Source organism: Sceloporus undulatus, chromosome 8 (genome assembly GCF_019175285.1).
Source record: "Sceloporus undulatus isolate JIND9_A2432 ecotype Alabama chromosome 8, SceUnd_v1.1, whole genome shotgun sequence".
Taxonomy (NCBI): domain Eukaryota; kingdom Metazoa; phylum Chordata; class Lepidosauria; order Squamata; family Phrynosomatidae; genus Sceloporus; species Sceloporus undulatus.
The window spans coordinates 27,315,147-27,330,215 of record NC_056529.1 but is presented as its reverse complement, the minus strand read 5'-3'; the positions used below and the strand labels follow the sequence as shown (position 1 = coordinate 27,330,215).

At 45.0% G+C, this 15,069-nt stretch overlaps 1 protein-coding gene across 6 annotated transcripts in view; it reads right to left on the bottom strand.

Moving 5' to 3' along the window:
- Positions 1-15,069, bottom strand: part of SDK1 (sidekick cell adhesion molecule 1) — a 455,695-nt gene that overhangs the window by 76,583 nt on the left and 364,043 nt on the right. For all 6 annotated transcript variants that reach the window (XM_042438052.1, XM_042438056.1, XM_042438054.1 and 3 more), the window contains one exon: positions 5,949-6,143. In XM_042438052.1, the coding sequence (XP_042293986.1) occupies positions 5,949-6,143 (195 nt within the window). The remainder of the gene's footprint in view (positions 1-5,948; positions 6,144-15,069) is intronic.

Sequence of the window (15,069 nt, the reverse complement as noted above, 5' to 3'; positions counted from 1 at the left end):
TTTTGCAACCTTCACCCATGGCTGCCTGTGTGTGAATGTGCCTCCAAGTCAACTGATGGCTGAATACACTACTTTTTATTCCTATACTGTCAATCTGCACTATTTTAGGGCAAATGCAGCCTATCTGACATCTCTCTTCTTGTGCTCCTATCACCTGGAATCATCAGGATTAAATAAATCAGCGAGTCCCTGGGCCAAGGGAGAAAAGCTTTGCGGCCAGCAAATGGTTAACCTTTTTGTATGAGATACAAAAGAAAATGCAGGTACCTGAATACAGAACTTTCACCCGGTGCCCTCTCTCAGCACCCATCGATTTTAATAGAAAAACTCAATAGAGTGAGGAATAATTGTTTAATTGTTTATCATGGAGATTATCGATTCTGATTAAAATGTGTGGCATGTAATAAAGCAAGCATTGATTGGCGGCACCACAGTGTCTTGCCTTTGAGAAACACATTCGATTCGACTCCATCAGCACCTGTTTCCGTAAATACTCACCTCTGGCTGCCTGAGCCGCCCACAGCTTTCTACAAAGAACAGCCTGCGCTGGGGGTCTCTCTCTCTCTATGTCCCCCTCTCCTTGTCTTGGAAAAACATTTGCTTTATGGCTCAGCAGGCCTCAGTGGTAAAGAATGGGAAGCCATTAGCTTTGCAGAACCCTCAGCACTAACAGTGTGGAGTTGCATGGAAGGATGCAAAGGTTTAGCACTAAATGCTTAGGGTCATTCTGCTGGAAGAAGCAAGTGTCTGGGGGTGGAGAGGATTGGATGCTTTCCTCCGACGCAGGCACCTGAATCAGGAGGAATCTCGTCTTTGCTCTTTCCCCTGCAACAGAGTTTTAGTCCATTTCTTCCTAATGATTTCAAAGGTCTTCCTCACTACCACACAAACTCCCTGACTGCATATAGGAGACCATCCCCTTTAGTTCTCTGGAGTTTAGACAATTCCAAGAGCAATTACATCTGGCAGAGAAGCCAACTAGGGCCCTGTGACCCAGCAGAGCATCCATGTGTGGAAAAAGCTACTATGGGAATGCATGAAGCTGCCTTATATTGCAGGCCCCTGAGAACTGGCATAGGGCCTAGGGCATGAGGGAAAACATTATAGCTACTCTCTGGTCTGTTAAGACAGCGGCATTTATTTTTTGAACGTATGACTGTCCAGGCTCTACCATTGATCTCAGTCCTATGATCTGCTGACTGGCGATTTTGCCTGCCAGCCCCCCTCTCTTTAGTCCAAGTCTGCATATTGGTTCTTGCAGTCCAGCATTTGTTTAGCAGCAGCCTTCAAAGATCTCAGGGTCAAGTGAGATGTCAAAAAGAAATGTGCTTTCCCTGCTATTACTTTGTGTTCCCTCTCACAGTGGGATTTCCTGAGAGATACGTGCCTCAGGAATAGGACTTGCAAATTAAACCTATGTGCATCTTCCAGTGATCAGTCGCAAAGCATACTAAAAGCAAGGGGTGAAAGTGGGGAGAAGCCCATGCTATGACAAACTTGACAAAATGCAAAGGGATCTTGTAGCAGCTTTGAGACTGTGCGAGAGACGTTGAAGCATGAGCTTTCGTAGACTTGCCTTTGCTTCCTCACATGTTCGCTTTGTGCATCTGAGGAAGTAGACTCTACAAAAGCTCATGCTACAACTTCTTTCCCACAGTTAGTCTCAAAGGTGCTGCAACATCCCTTTGCGTACTGATATTCCAGACCAACTCAGCTATGCCTCTGAAAACTCAATAGAGCAACTCTTCTAAGAACATTGTCTAGTTTGATCCTGAAGCACAAGCCTTTCCTGCTTCTCGAGTTCCCAAATGTGAGTTACCTTGTCAGAGTGAACCATGGTTCAGTAATATTCCGGATGAATTACTTTAATGTGCTTCATGTGGAGCTTCCCACACCACTGATGCTGAAACTCCAGTTACGACAAAATCTGACTGCCAGACTCTGAGGAATCTAGAACTGCCAAAGTGAATCAACACAACACTAGACTTGGGAATTTTAACAGGCTAAACCGTCTTTGGCTGGCATTTATCAGACAACATTGTTCCCCTCCTTTAATGTGGGAATCGAAGTGAAAAAGCCTATCACACCCAGGGAAGGAGGTTTCCAAATAGCATAATCATGTGAAAGAAGAGAGGTGCAAGAAGAAACATTTTCAAAACAGTATGTTCCTATTTCATTTCATGATGCAATTGCCACAAGACATGAGGCTGGTGTGAGAATGTCATTCAAAGAACTTCACTAGTAGCCTCTTTTTGACTTCTGACTTACAGTGGTGCTTATTTTTAAAGCTCCTAATGGCTTGGAACCCCAAACTGTGAAGGTTCACACACCAGCTTGTCCATGGCTTACTCTCATTCTGTGAGGCTTCACCCTTATTGCAAATGTGCAATGCAACAAAAGAAAACACCTTCTTTGTGGTGGCCTCTTGAGTGTGGAAGACCTGTCTTAAAAAGGTATGCCTAGCATACAATCTTTTCATGCTAGGATAAGACACGCCTGACATCTGGATAATTTCTCAGCCTGATCTTGTAATTAAAACTGTAATTGATTTTTTTTAAAAGGCTGCCTTTTATTGTTGTTGCTTTGTAGCATTGTTGATGCTAATTGAATTGATTTGCTCACTGTGGATTTTCAATAATTATTTAAATTGTGAACAGAAATTGAACTGGTTGTTGTCATGTGAGGAAGGGAAATGCAGAAATGCTTTTAAAAAGCAAAGACAATGTTTTGGAAAGCAGTGCTCAGGACCAAAGTGGCAATCTTCTGCGCATGCTTCACCATTGAGCTATTTATGGCCTTTCCTACTTCTCTGAAGGGTATATTCTCTGCTGCCCCTTCTCTCTGAATGGATGAATGATAGGAAAGCAGTTCCTTGTTATAGCAGGCATTGCAGTGAAGCATCTCACCACTCCCTCCTGGGCCAACTTGTATCAAAAGCCTACGGGGCATCGCTGTAACATGAAAATCCAAAGGATTATAGAAATGCAGAGATTCTTTGGTCGTAACAAGTGCACCTGGCAATAAGGAGCTCAGGACAAGCTTTGTATTTTCTACATACCTGTTTGACACATAGGCTTCTAAAGGAGCTTAAAGGATTATTGAGGTGCCCAATTCTCATTCAGTGTGAATGAAATTTACATTTGAGTGGCTGATTCCCAAGTGCTTCTTGGAAAAACCCAGTCTCGGGAAGGACAGGATGTGACACGGATCATGGGATTGGGATATCCAGTGTCCCCTTCTTTCTCCATAAAGGGAAAACAAGAGACAATGTTATCACACAAGACACTTCTCCAACCCCTGCAGCAACCAATAATGTGGAACAAGGCAAGGAAAATGCACTCTGGGATGCCTTGACACCTGTTTCACCTTACTAAACATTGCCATCTAAGGGGCTATAATCCTTTGACTAGTACTGATTCTAGTTTTGTCCGTGTTTGACATTCAGATGAGAACCACAGAAAAAGAAGGTGATACAGTGGTACCCTGGGTTACGAATTTAATTCGTTCCGCGGCGCTGTTCGTAACCCGAAAGATTTCGCAACCCGAAAAAGCCATAGCCGCTAGCGCTGGAAAGCCGCAATTTCGTGCGAAAAAGCGCCGAAAAGCACCAAATTTTTTTTCGTAAGCCGAAAAAAAAAACGTAACCCGGAACAGTTTTTTCCTATCTAATTTTTTCGTATCCCGGAAATTTCGTAACGCGGTCATTTCGTATCCCGGGGTACCACTGTACTATCCCTTCTTTGTGTGAAACACTGCAACTTGAGCCTGCACACCTAACCCTGACAACCTTTATGTGGCTTCCAAGCCCAGAATCGTCACATCCTTGCTCAATTTTGCACATTAAACCACTTGCCATAAATGGTGGACAAAGTTTAGGGAAAAAAAAATTTCTGGCTCCCCTGAAGAAACCCTTGATCCAAAACATTCTGGAGCTCAAAGAAGAAAATCAAAACAGAGCTTCTCCATGTGCTACCAAGCTTGTCCTGTTCATCCAGGAACATATCCAGTGGCTTCATCTTCCATAATGCTAAACATCAGTAGCTTCCATATCACTCTCTGGTTCCACATTACATCACCCTATATTTGTCGCATTAGAACAAATGCTGTAGACAAATTTGGGCAGATATATGGGCACAGATTCTTACAGTCGCAGTGCCAGTCAGTTTAACACTTAAGTTGTAGCATCGTCTGCCATCCAATTCCTGCAAGCCCAGCTACTTTTCCCTCTCGCTTCTCAGCAGTAAGTAGGACCCACAGTTATCCGGGGGGTGGGCAAGTTGTTTTTTATATAATATTCAAAGTACCCCTAAATACTTCACCATAATATAGCTTATTATTATTGCAGCAGAAGGAAGGAATTATAGGATGCAGCTATTATATGCCCAGCGGTATCTCCTGAATAATCTTGTTTAATAGGCTTTATTGTAACTAAGGGGGGGAGTGTTTTTCAGACAAGCAGCATTCTTGTTCCTAGTGTATGAGAGAATGTATATTTGGAAGTAGGTGGGTAGGGAAAAACTTCCAAAGAAGTGCTTAAAAAGAACTAGTCGCTAATAGATGCCAAACAGTTGCGTGCAATTTTAAAATTCTGAAATGCCATGGTCTTTTACCAAGACTAAAGGTAGGGTGGCAAGGGGCAAGACCTGCTGAAATCCCCTCCTCTACAACAATATCTTTCTTTGTCTCAGGCCACTCAAATGGCAGAGATGTTTGGATGCTGGGCACATACGGCAGAAACATTCTTTAGGATCAGGACGTGATCCAACTTGTGGCATATATGTTTTGAGATACGCATCCCTCCTCTGCATATTATATTGTTGTTGGCTACGCTGTCGGTATTGCTTGCAAGTGGGTTCGGTGCCCATCTGTTCATTGTGCATTTGTAAACAAACCATTTATTACAGAAAGCATCATAAATCTCTAGGACTCTCAGCTTGCAAATAAGTCAACCCTCTAAAAATTAGCTCTGGAATGTTTAACTGCTTTGGGAACTAGGGCACCATGAAAAAGCACAAGGCATGTAGGATAAAACATGAGATACTACAGCTTCTGTTGTTAATTTTCCTTGCAATTCATAGAGACATGGGATTCTCAGGATTTTAAGGATTACACACCAGGAACCCATGCACACCTGCATTCACACTTCAGCTGAGACAAGAATTGAGCCAGAAATGTGAACCAATGTCCTGGCTGTTTATGCTCAGCTTCTAGTCTTTTTCACCGCAAACTGGAGTTGTTTTGCAACTTTGGGTTCAAAATATAGCTATTAATTATGTGAGATATAGATGGATTTAGGATAGATGGCTTGGGAGGTTCGGTATCGGAAGACCGGCAACAGAGTGGGATTATTGCTGTTCATCATTGCTATGGAAGATTTTCCACTGGGAGCAGCTAAATCTGGCTTCCCAAATTCCCATGAAGAAGCATTTTCCACAGGATTATTGCTATGTTCAAAGCAAGCAAAAGCCATTTTTTGGACCACAGCTCACCAAATCCCCCAACCAGCATGACCAGGTAATGTTACATGTCTTAAGCAACAGTGGTCTTAAAAAGCCTGTTCCTATCATTCAATGTCAACCCAAGGTTTGACCCATGGTAGGATGGCCAAGAAAAGAACAAGATCGCTGTATCTTGCAAAAGACAGGCAGCAGGTACAGACTGACAGGAACCTGCAAAACATCCCTTACATCCGCTTCACACCAGATCCTTGGAATATATAAGCCCTTCATTCACAAACAGTCAGAAAGGAGGAAAAAAAGGGGTCCCAAAATTGGCCCCCAAAATGGCAGCCAGAAGTAACATCATGCCACTTTGAGCATGCTGAAACTCACTGGTATATCCCACCAGATGGGCACTGGGAAGTAATGTGGCCCCCACCTGGTCTACAAAGACTAGTGGCATGGATTACTCTTGAGAAAGCAGAGTTGCAGTCTAGCTGCGGACATTACCTCTCTTTTCCGTAGTGATGACTGTAGCTTCCAAGGGCTCACCCCAGCCCTGGCGAGTCTTGGCCGAGGCTCGGAAGATGTACGCCGATTCTGGGAGAAGATCTGTAGCCACAAACTGCCTGACTGTGGAGCCAACCTCCACCGTGGTGAACTTGTTTGGGTTGCTGGTTGCCAAGCGGTATGCGATTTGATATCCTGGATTCATAGCGACACACACAAAAAGGCATAGAAGGTTGACTGTGTTGTTTCCAGTCTTTTAGTGTGGGAAAAAAGCCAAGACTATTAGTGCATCCTAATTACTTATTTATTTGAAGGCAAAACAATGTAATTTGCTTCTTTTAGGGGTTACCAGCTGAGCTTTATAACATCTCCCCCCTCCTTCAGGACTGATGCAGTACATTATCTGAGAAATTCCTGACTATGTGATGAATGGAAAAGGCCTTCTGAGTGATAATCCACCATGAAATTTGTTTCACATTTCATTCTTTAAAAGAATGAGATACAGGAGCAGTTTCATCTTCCTGGAGAATATTGATGGGCTGTGAAAATGTGACACATACCAAAGAAAAGTATACACAGCTGAAACTGATTTTGACAAGGCAAGGCCAGCCTGAAATGTATCTGTCCAACGTCTTCTCCTACAACAAATGCTTAGAGACAGAGCAGGAGGGAAGTGGGATTGAGCGGAGGCTCCAAACATGCATTCAAACAACACAATTCTGTTTTATTTTGGCACTGAATGCAGAAGGCATGGAGCATAAGATGGAAGATACCACAAATGGAGACATGATACCCCATCCCTCAAGTGGACCTTTTGCTTTACTGACCTAGTATTTTGGGTAGGTCCATGGCCTTTTAGTTTGGTTGGAAGAACTAAATCATAATGAAGAAAAGTTGACCCATAGGAAAAGTCAACCAGAGAATGGTGGTTAGAATCAGAGCTTCAAGTGGTTACACCTTGTAGCATACCTCTGTGTCATACATTACATCATATCCCCACTTACTATTTCTTGCACATATAGAGCAAATCATTCATAAAAAGGTAATAATGAAATCAAGAGCAGGTCCATATGGTCTAGAGACAGACAGATGATGTTGAAGGTAGCATGCCATTAGACTGTAGGCCTACATTCAATTGCTACTGCAGTAATCTGCAGTAGACCAACCTCTTTCAGTGAATGTAAGAAATGTTGCTTTGGATGACAGCAAATGTCCATCTTGGCCAACATCCTGGTTTTAACAATGGCCATCAGCCATATGCTTCTGAGAAGCTTCTAAACAGGATTTGAGGGCTTCAACATCATGTGTTTACAGTGATTCTATAGATGGAGATGAAAAGATGAAAGAAGAAGATGAAAAGAGGAAGCAAATATGGCTGTAAGAAGGAATGGCAATTATGACAACAACTACTACTACACTGGGAAACTTTAATTTCAGGTGGTTCTTGTGGCTAATATCCACAAGGGATGCAGAAAACTACAGAAAATCAAAAAGCAGTATATTATCTTGTCAATAGTCAAGCATCCATCAGTTTCCATATGAGCATGTACACTATGTAAGATCAGCATCTGAGACTCTGCTTGTGGTGCTGACCATATATGAGATCAGATGGGTGGATGCCAAAAGGACCTTGTAAATGGTGGCAACCAGAGTTTGGGAAATTTACTTTTTTGGACTACAATTTCCTGGCCAACTGGGAAAGGCGCAGAATAATCTCATCACTATGTAAGTCTTTCCAGTAATTCTTAGTGGGCTCACTACCTACAGTCCAACTATGTGATGCATCCAAGGCATCTTGTTCTTTAGGAGCACACACCAACTGTTCAAACTCATTCTACTAATACTTGCCAATATACCAGACTTGCTTTCTTCTGGAGCCTACTACAAACCCAGTCCAGCTGCTCGGCTCCAAAATCAATTTCAGTGAGAGATGGCAGGGATGGCTTCGCTTGTAGCGAGAAATGTTAAATGCTCCATCAAGTTCCATGGTGGGAAGCATGGAGGATGATGGCCAAATAAACCCAAAACAGAGGCAGCTGAACTCAATTGCGATGGGCATCTGCTAGCCCTCTGACCATCTTTTGAACTCCAAAGAGTTGTGCAGAAATCAGAGACTACTCTGATGCCAAACATCCCATTTATATGCCTGCTGTAGCTTGGATGCTCACCAGATTTCAACCTCAACAAAAGGAAGGAGGAAGGAAAAACATGGGAGGGGGCAAGATCAATGGATGATGAGCAACAGAAGGATGTTTGTATCAGGGAGGATAGGAAACTGGATAGACAACATCCATCGCTTGTTGAAAGGTGGCATTGACTACTGGATAGCTAATCAAGGCAAGAGGCAATAAAAGAGGATTTGGAATGGTCTTTGTAGAGCCAACCGCACGTGCTATGAATCCACTTGCAGACTTTGGAGTTTAATTGGCATACAGATGGCGGTAATTGTGTGCAGTGGGGCTAGTGATGCTTTTGCAGATAACCTGTCCTCTCCCTATATGTCATTGTCTTTTTCTTCACTTGGGAGGAAACAGGATAATTTGTGGCAGCTGAATGGGAAAGTGGCTGCTCCTTTTGTTTCCCGAGTTGATGTGTCATTGTGAGTCACATCTCGTCTACTTTGCTGTTGCCGAGGTGCCAGAGGAGAGGACCATGTTTCATGGATACTCAAATTACAGCTGACAAGATTTGAGAGTGAGCCTGTTGAGGCCTGTCTTGGAACTGGGATGTACACAGATGAGCGATTAGAAAAGGCCATATATATTTTTCAAACTTGGCTCCACAAAGCCGAACGTCGAAGCATGTCGCTTTGCCAGAGCACCTGAACCACAAGCAAGAGCCAGGAAGAGTTACGAGAGCAGAGCTTTCAAACGGCTGATTTGGGTCTCGTTCCCAAGCGCTGGTCCTAACCAGAGTAGACCCACTGAGCAGACAGCTGACTGGCAGGTCAACACTGGTGCAAATCCCACTGATTCAATGGCTCAACTCTAGTTTAGACTAGCAGTTAGATTTTGATTTCAGTGGTGAATTTTCAAACATGCCAATGTGGCCAAAAAGAAGCAAAGAAAGTTAGGATGAAAAGCAGAGACCTAGTTTTCACAGATTCACAAAATGGGAAGAGTCCTACTTGTTTTAATCATAATCGTTTGTTCATAATTTTGCTTTGAATGGCTACTTTTTAATAATAACAATAACAATAACAACAATAATAATAATTTTTATTTATATACCGCTTTTCCAAATTAGATCAAATTTTTAGGGAAAGTTTACACAAGGCAACTTAAAATAGAAATGTTATGCACAGTAAAGCAATAGGATGGACACACATTTAATACACACACACACACACACACACACACACACACACACATATTGAAGACACCCTGAGGTTTTTAGGAAGGACTAGGCTCAAACTCTAAGTAAACAAGAGTCGGCATGGTGTTGTGGTTTGAGTGTTGGCCATTATCTCTGGAGATCAGGATTTGAATCCCTGCTCAGGAATAGAAACCTACTGGGTTTGAGCCCATTACGTTCTCTCAGCCTCACCAAAAGGGTCACCATAAGTCAGAGATGACTTGAAGGCACACAGAAACAACAAAAGTTATTTCACTAGTATCAAGACCTTAAAGGTAAAGGCATTTCGGGTTGACAAGGTTGTCAAGCCGTGTCCAACCATCTTCGCTACTAAGCCAAAGAGCTATAATAATAATAATAATAATAATATTTATTTGTATACCGCCCTCTGGCAAACCAATCCGGGCGGTTAACAACAGTAAAATATAAAATATGACAATTAAAAACACTTTATCCCTCCCCCCCCTTAAGACAGTATTAAACAATATAACATATTAAAAACACAATACAAGCATAAAACCAGCAGTTAAAACTAAAAACCCTGATATCCCTCTGTTGATCCTCAACCATCACTAAGATGGGGCCACGGGAGGAATGAGGGAATCAGGGAACCTGGGAACCTGGGCCGGGATGGTTAATCTGGAAAGGCCTGCCGGAAGAGATCCGTCTTGACCGCTTTTTTAAAGCTGTCTAATGATGTTATCTGACGGATCTCATCCGGCAGGTCGTTCCAGAGTTTGGGGGCGACAGCAGAGAACGCCCTCTGGGAGGTTGCCGCAAGCCTAGATTTTAGAGGCTGCAGTAAGTTCCTCCCAGAGGACCGGAGAGTGCGGGGAGGATTGTACGGGAGGAGGCGGTCTCTAAGATAGTTTGGACCCAAGCCATTTAGGGCTTTAAAGGTGATAACCAACACCTTGTACTGGGCCCGGAAGCTGATAGGCAGCCAGTGGAGGGACCTCAAAACCGGAGTAATGTGGTCCCTCCTAGATGTACCTGACACAAGCCTGGCTGCCATGTTTTGAACCAGCTGTAATTTCCGAGTCAAGCACAGGGGTAGCCCCATGTAGAGTGCATTACAGAAGTCAAGGCGTGAGGTTACCAGCGCGTGCACAACCGTCTCGAGATCCCTTACTTCCAGAAAAGGGCGCAGCTGGCGTATCAGCCGAAGCTGATAACAGGCACTCCTGACCGTCGCATTTACCTGATTTGTCATCAGGAGCGACGAGTCAAGGAGCACCCCCAGACTGCGAACACAGTCGCTGGAGGAGAGTGTGACCCCATCCAGGACTGGAGGTTGCAACCCAATTCTTGGTTTCGGGGCCGCTACCATGAGCACCTCCGTCTTGTCTGGATTCAGTTTCAATCTGTTTTTCCTCATCCAGCCCATTACCGCCTGAAGACATTCATTGAGAGAAGAGATGCCATCGGAATTCGAGGCCGACGAACGAGATACAGAGAAATAGATTTGGGTGTCATCAGCGTACTGATAACACCCAGCACCATAACTCCGTATTATCTCACCCAGCGGCTTCATATAGATGTTAAATAACATCGGGGACAAAATAGCCCCCTGAGGAACCCCACAAGTGAGGTACCTCTTACTGGAGCTACAGTCCCCGAGTAGCACCCTCTGAGACCTGCCCGAGAGGAAGGACCGGAACCACTGCAAAGCAGTGCCCCCAATACCTAACCCCTTCAGGCGGTCCAAGAGGATGCCGTGATCTATAGTATCAAAAGCCGCTGAGAGGTCTAAGAGCACCAACAGGGTCACACTCCCCCTGTCAATGCTCAGACGCAGATCGTCGGTCAAGGCAACCATGGCAGTCTCAACCCCAAAGCCTGTCCTAAAGCCAGTTTGAAATGGGTCTAGATAATCGGTTTCATCCAAGACAGCTTGGAGCTGAAGGGCAACCGCCCTCTCGATCACCTTGCTCAAAAATGGCAGCAATGACACCGGCCTATAATTCCTCATATCCAGGGGGTCCAGGGAAGGTTTTTTCAGGAGCGGCCTAACCGCCGCTTCCTTTAAACAAGATGGAACATGTCCTTCCCTGAAGGATGCACCGATGATATCCGTGAGGAATCTCATCAATGCATCCCCCCCCCTGGACGGCCAGCCATGATGGGCAAGGGTCAAGAGGGCAAGTTGTCTTCCTCACCTTACCAAGCAGCTTGTCCACGTCATCAGTACTCACAGATTGGAGCTGATCCAGTATGACTACATCGGCGGAGTCACTGGACGCCTCGCCTGTCGACTCTGTTTCAATGGTGGCATCTAAGTCGGCTCTTATCTGAGAGATTTTGTCTGCAAAGAAGTTGTTAAACGCGTCACAGCAGGCCGTCGTCGGGTTAAGTAAGGGATTTGGTGCAGGGGTCACCTGCGTCATTTCCCTCACCACCTTAAACAGCTCTGCTGGACGGGACTCTGCAGACGCAATACGTGCAGAGGAGAAGGCTCTCTTCGCTGCACGTATTGCCTCCCGATAGGAACAAAGGAAGTTCCTATGGCGAGTTCTGTCGGATAAGAGTCGAGTCTTCCGCCACCTGCGCTCTAGCCGTCGTCCAAACCGCTTCATCTTCCTCAGCTCTGGTGTGAACCAGGGCCTCCGATTTGGGGCGGGATGGCAAGGGCGCTTGGGAGCGATCATGTCGATAGCCCTGGTAAGATCGGTGTTCCAGGTATTGACCAGAGCATCGACCGGATCACCGGCATTCCCAACCATTAAACCCTCTAAGGCTGTCTGGAATCCAATGGGCTCCATCAGCCTTCGAGGGCGGACCATTCTAATGGGTCCGCCACCCCCGGTGGGGCAGATATTGGCTCTAAGTTTCATCTTGACCAGGAAATGATCCGTCCATGACAATGCGGAGGTACTTACCACCTCCGCCCACGGATATTCCTGTTCCGTACTGAAGACCGCATCGAGTGTATGACCTGCACAATGTGTGGGCCCTTTGACCAATTGGGATAGGCCCATGTTTGTCATGGTCTCCATGAACTCCCGAGCCGCACCTGTTAAACTGGTCTCGAGCGGAATGTTAAAGTCCCCCAAAACTAAGAGTCTGGGGGTCTCCAACAACAGCTCAGAGACCAGCTGTGTCAGCTCAGTCAGGGAGTCTGCTAGACAACGGGGTGGCCGGTAGACTAGCAAAATCCCCAAACTATCCCTGGTCTTCAGGCTAAGGTACATACACTCGAAATGGACTGTGTTCCGGACAGGTATCCTGGCCAAGGTCAGATGGTTCTTATAGACTAGAGCCACTCCGCCCCCCCGCCCACTTCCCCTCACCTGCTCACTGACAGAGTACCCAGCTGGGAGGGCCTGCGCCCATATGGCAGTGCTATCCTCTCCCAGCCAGGTCTCTGTGAAGCAAGCCAGGTCGGCATCTTCATCCAGGAGGAGGTCCTGGATGATATGGGTCTTGTTTTTTACCGACCTGGCATTGCAAAGGAGCAGAGTGAGGTTCTGTGGAATGGTTGGTCTGCTCTCCAAGCCATCCTGAGAAACAGAGGGAACTGAAGACGGGATAGCTTTCAGACAGCGATCCCGTCTTCTTTTGTAACATCTGTTCCCTCTATCCCAACCATACCTCCCATTCCCCAGCACAACTCCAATGGTGTTGTGTTGTCAGAGACTATTCTGTGATCATATGGCCAGCATGACCGCACCAAACGCTGTTTACCTTCCCACCGGAGTGGTACCTATTTATTTACTTGCATTTGCATGCTTTTGAACTGCTAGGTTGGCAGAAGCTGGGACTAGTGATGGGAGCTCACCCCATTATGCGGCACAGGGCTCGAATTGCAAACCTGCTGATCTTACAACCAACAAAGTCAGTTAAGTTTATTGCACAGGACTTGGAGAACGGGAACGGAGCAGAACAGAAGGGAATGGAATGGAACGGAAAGGGGGAAAACCATATGTTATCGCACAGGAGAATGCCGCTGATGCCGCTGGAAGTCCCCAATCCGTTCCCCAACCATTCCACAGCAAACGATTTTGAAGGACTGTTCATAATCGGCTGCTGTGTAATGGTTGGGGAATGGAATGGGGACTCCTGGCGCCATCAGTCGCGTTCTCCTGTGCAATAATATATGTTTCCCCCCCTTTCCATTCCTTTCCATTCTGTTCTGCTCCGTTCCCGTTCTCCAAGTCCAGTGCAATAAACGTAAGTGTCTTAACCACACATCCCAGAACTTAGGACCCTGAACTTAGGTTCCACAGAACTTAGAACCTTGGGAATTTCCTTGAAAGTGGATCAACCACTTGGCTACATTTCTCAGTCTTATAATCCTGGTATAATTGAGAATATTGGCTCTGCATTCTTCTAAGAAATTTGAGGTTGACCTAGAGTGGAAGGATCCATCCTTTGATCTATTTCCAATTTGCAACTTGTTAACAAGAACATTAGAAAAACACTGTGCCGGCTGGGTGCTGTTAGGCATTCATATTAAAAAGAGTCTAGTCTTTAGAGATCATTAACTACGCACCATTCACAGTGAAGCCAGAGAGTGGGGAAAAAAGAGGGACCCAGTTTTGAATATATTTAGCTTTACGCTTTGCAAATGTTATGTAGCTTGCCTAGGTATCCATTTCAAACCACACACTGTAAAATCTAGGCCTGATTTAATAAATGCTTCAGGATTATTATTTCACTATTTTTGAAGCCTAGGGAAAGAGAATGCATCAAATGATGTGTTGAAGCGATGTGCTCTGACCTTTTTCAGTTTCTGTACATGTGCAGAAAGCAGAACCAAAGGGACAGTAAGATTCAGCTGGGATAAAATATGACAGAGGCAGAAAGTCAAGGTGGGGGATGAGGGAGAGAACAGAATGGGAAAAGTAGGCATGCTCCAACAAGAAGGAAGTCAAGACGCATACATCGAGGGCAAGCACTTCTTGAATCTCTGTAAGAAGAGTATGTGAGCCAGTTTGGTGTAGTGGTTTTGCAGGATGGACTAGCATCCTAGAATCAGGGTTTGAGCGCCCATGCAGCCATGGAAGGAAAAGTCACACTCTCTCTGTCTGAGAGGAAATTAATAGCAGGCTCCCTCTGAACAAAGCTTGCCAAGAAATTCTGTGATAGCTTGGCCTTAGGGTCATCATAAGTCAGAAATGACTTAAAGACAAACCACCACCGCTACAGCAAGAGTATATTCAGACATATCAGGAAGAATCCAATGGAGGTCATTGAAAGAAGAAATAATTCTGCTAGATCCTTGCAGGTAACGTCAGGGAGATACTAGTATCTGCTAGGAGCAGGCACAAGTCCACTTGTCTTGGCTGTCAACCATCTTCTGCATCCCCTCCTCTCAATGTCCATAAACCTTTGCCAGCAAAGAAGGAGGTGGCATCAAAGGATGCTTTGAGCATCCATTCCTTTCTGAGGAAAGGACTGGAAATACATTTTCCAGCATCCGAAGTGAAAAAATGACAAGATTTGTGGCATCTGTGGTGAGAAGAAGAAAGGCATAGCTATGGAGGCAGCCATTTTGAGCACTTTTTCTTTTTCACTCGCTTATTGTTCTGAGCTAATTCTCGACAGCGGAGGACAAGTTCAAATTAGGGCTGCAAAGAAGCACTGATTTGACCAATAATTTTATGAAACGGACCCAACAAAATTACGAGAAAGCATTTTGTGAAAGTGTCATCCTCAGCTTGTTCCGCCAAATTGCTCCAGTGAATCATTGGAACATAATCTTGAGAGTATGTCTCATTGAACTAAATGACCCTGAGTTCTAATTAGGCCCATATAAATCTATCCT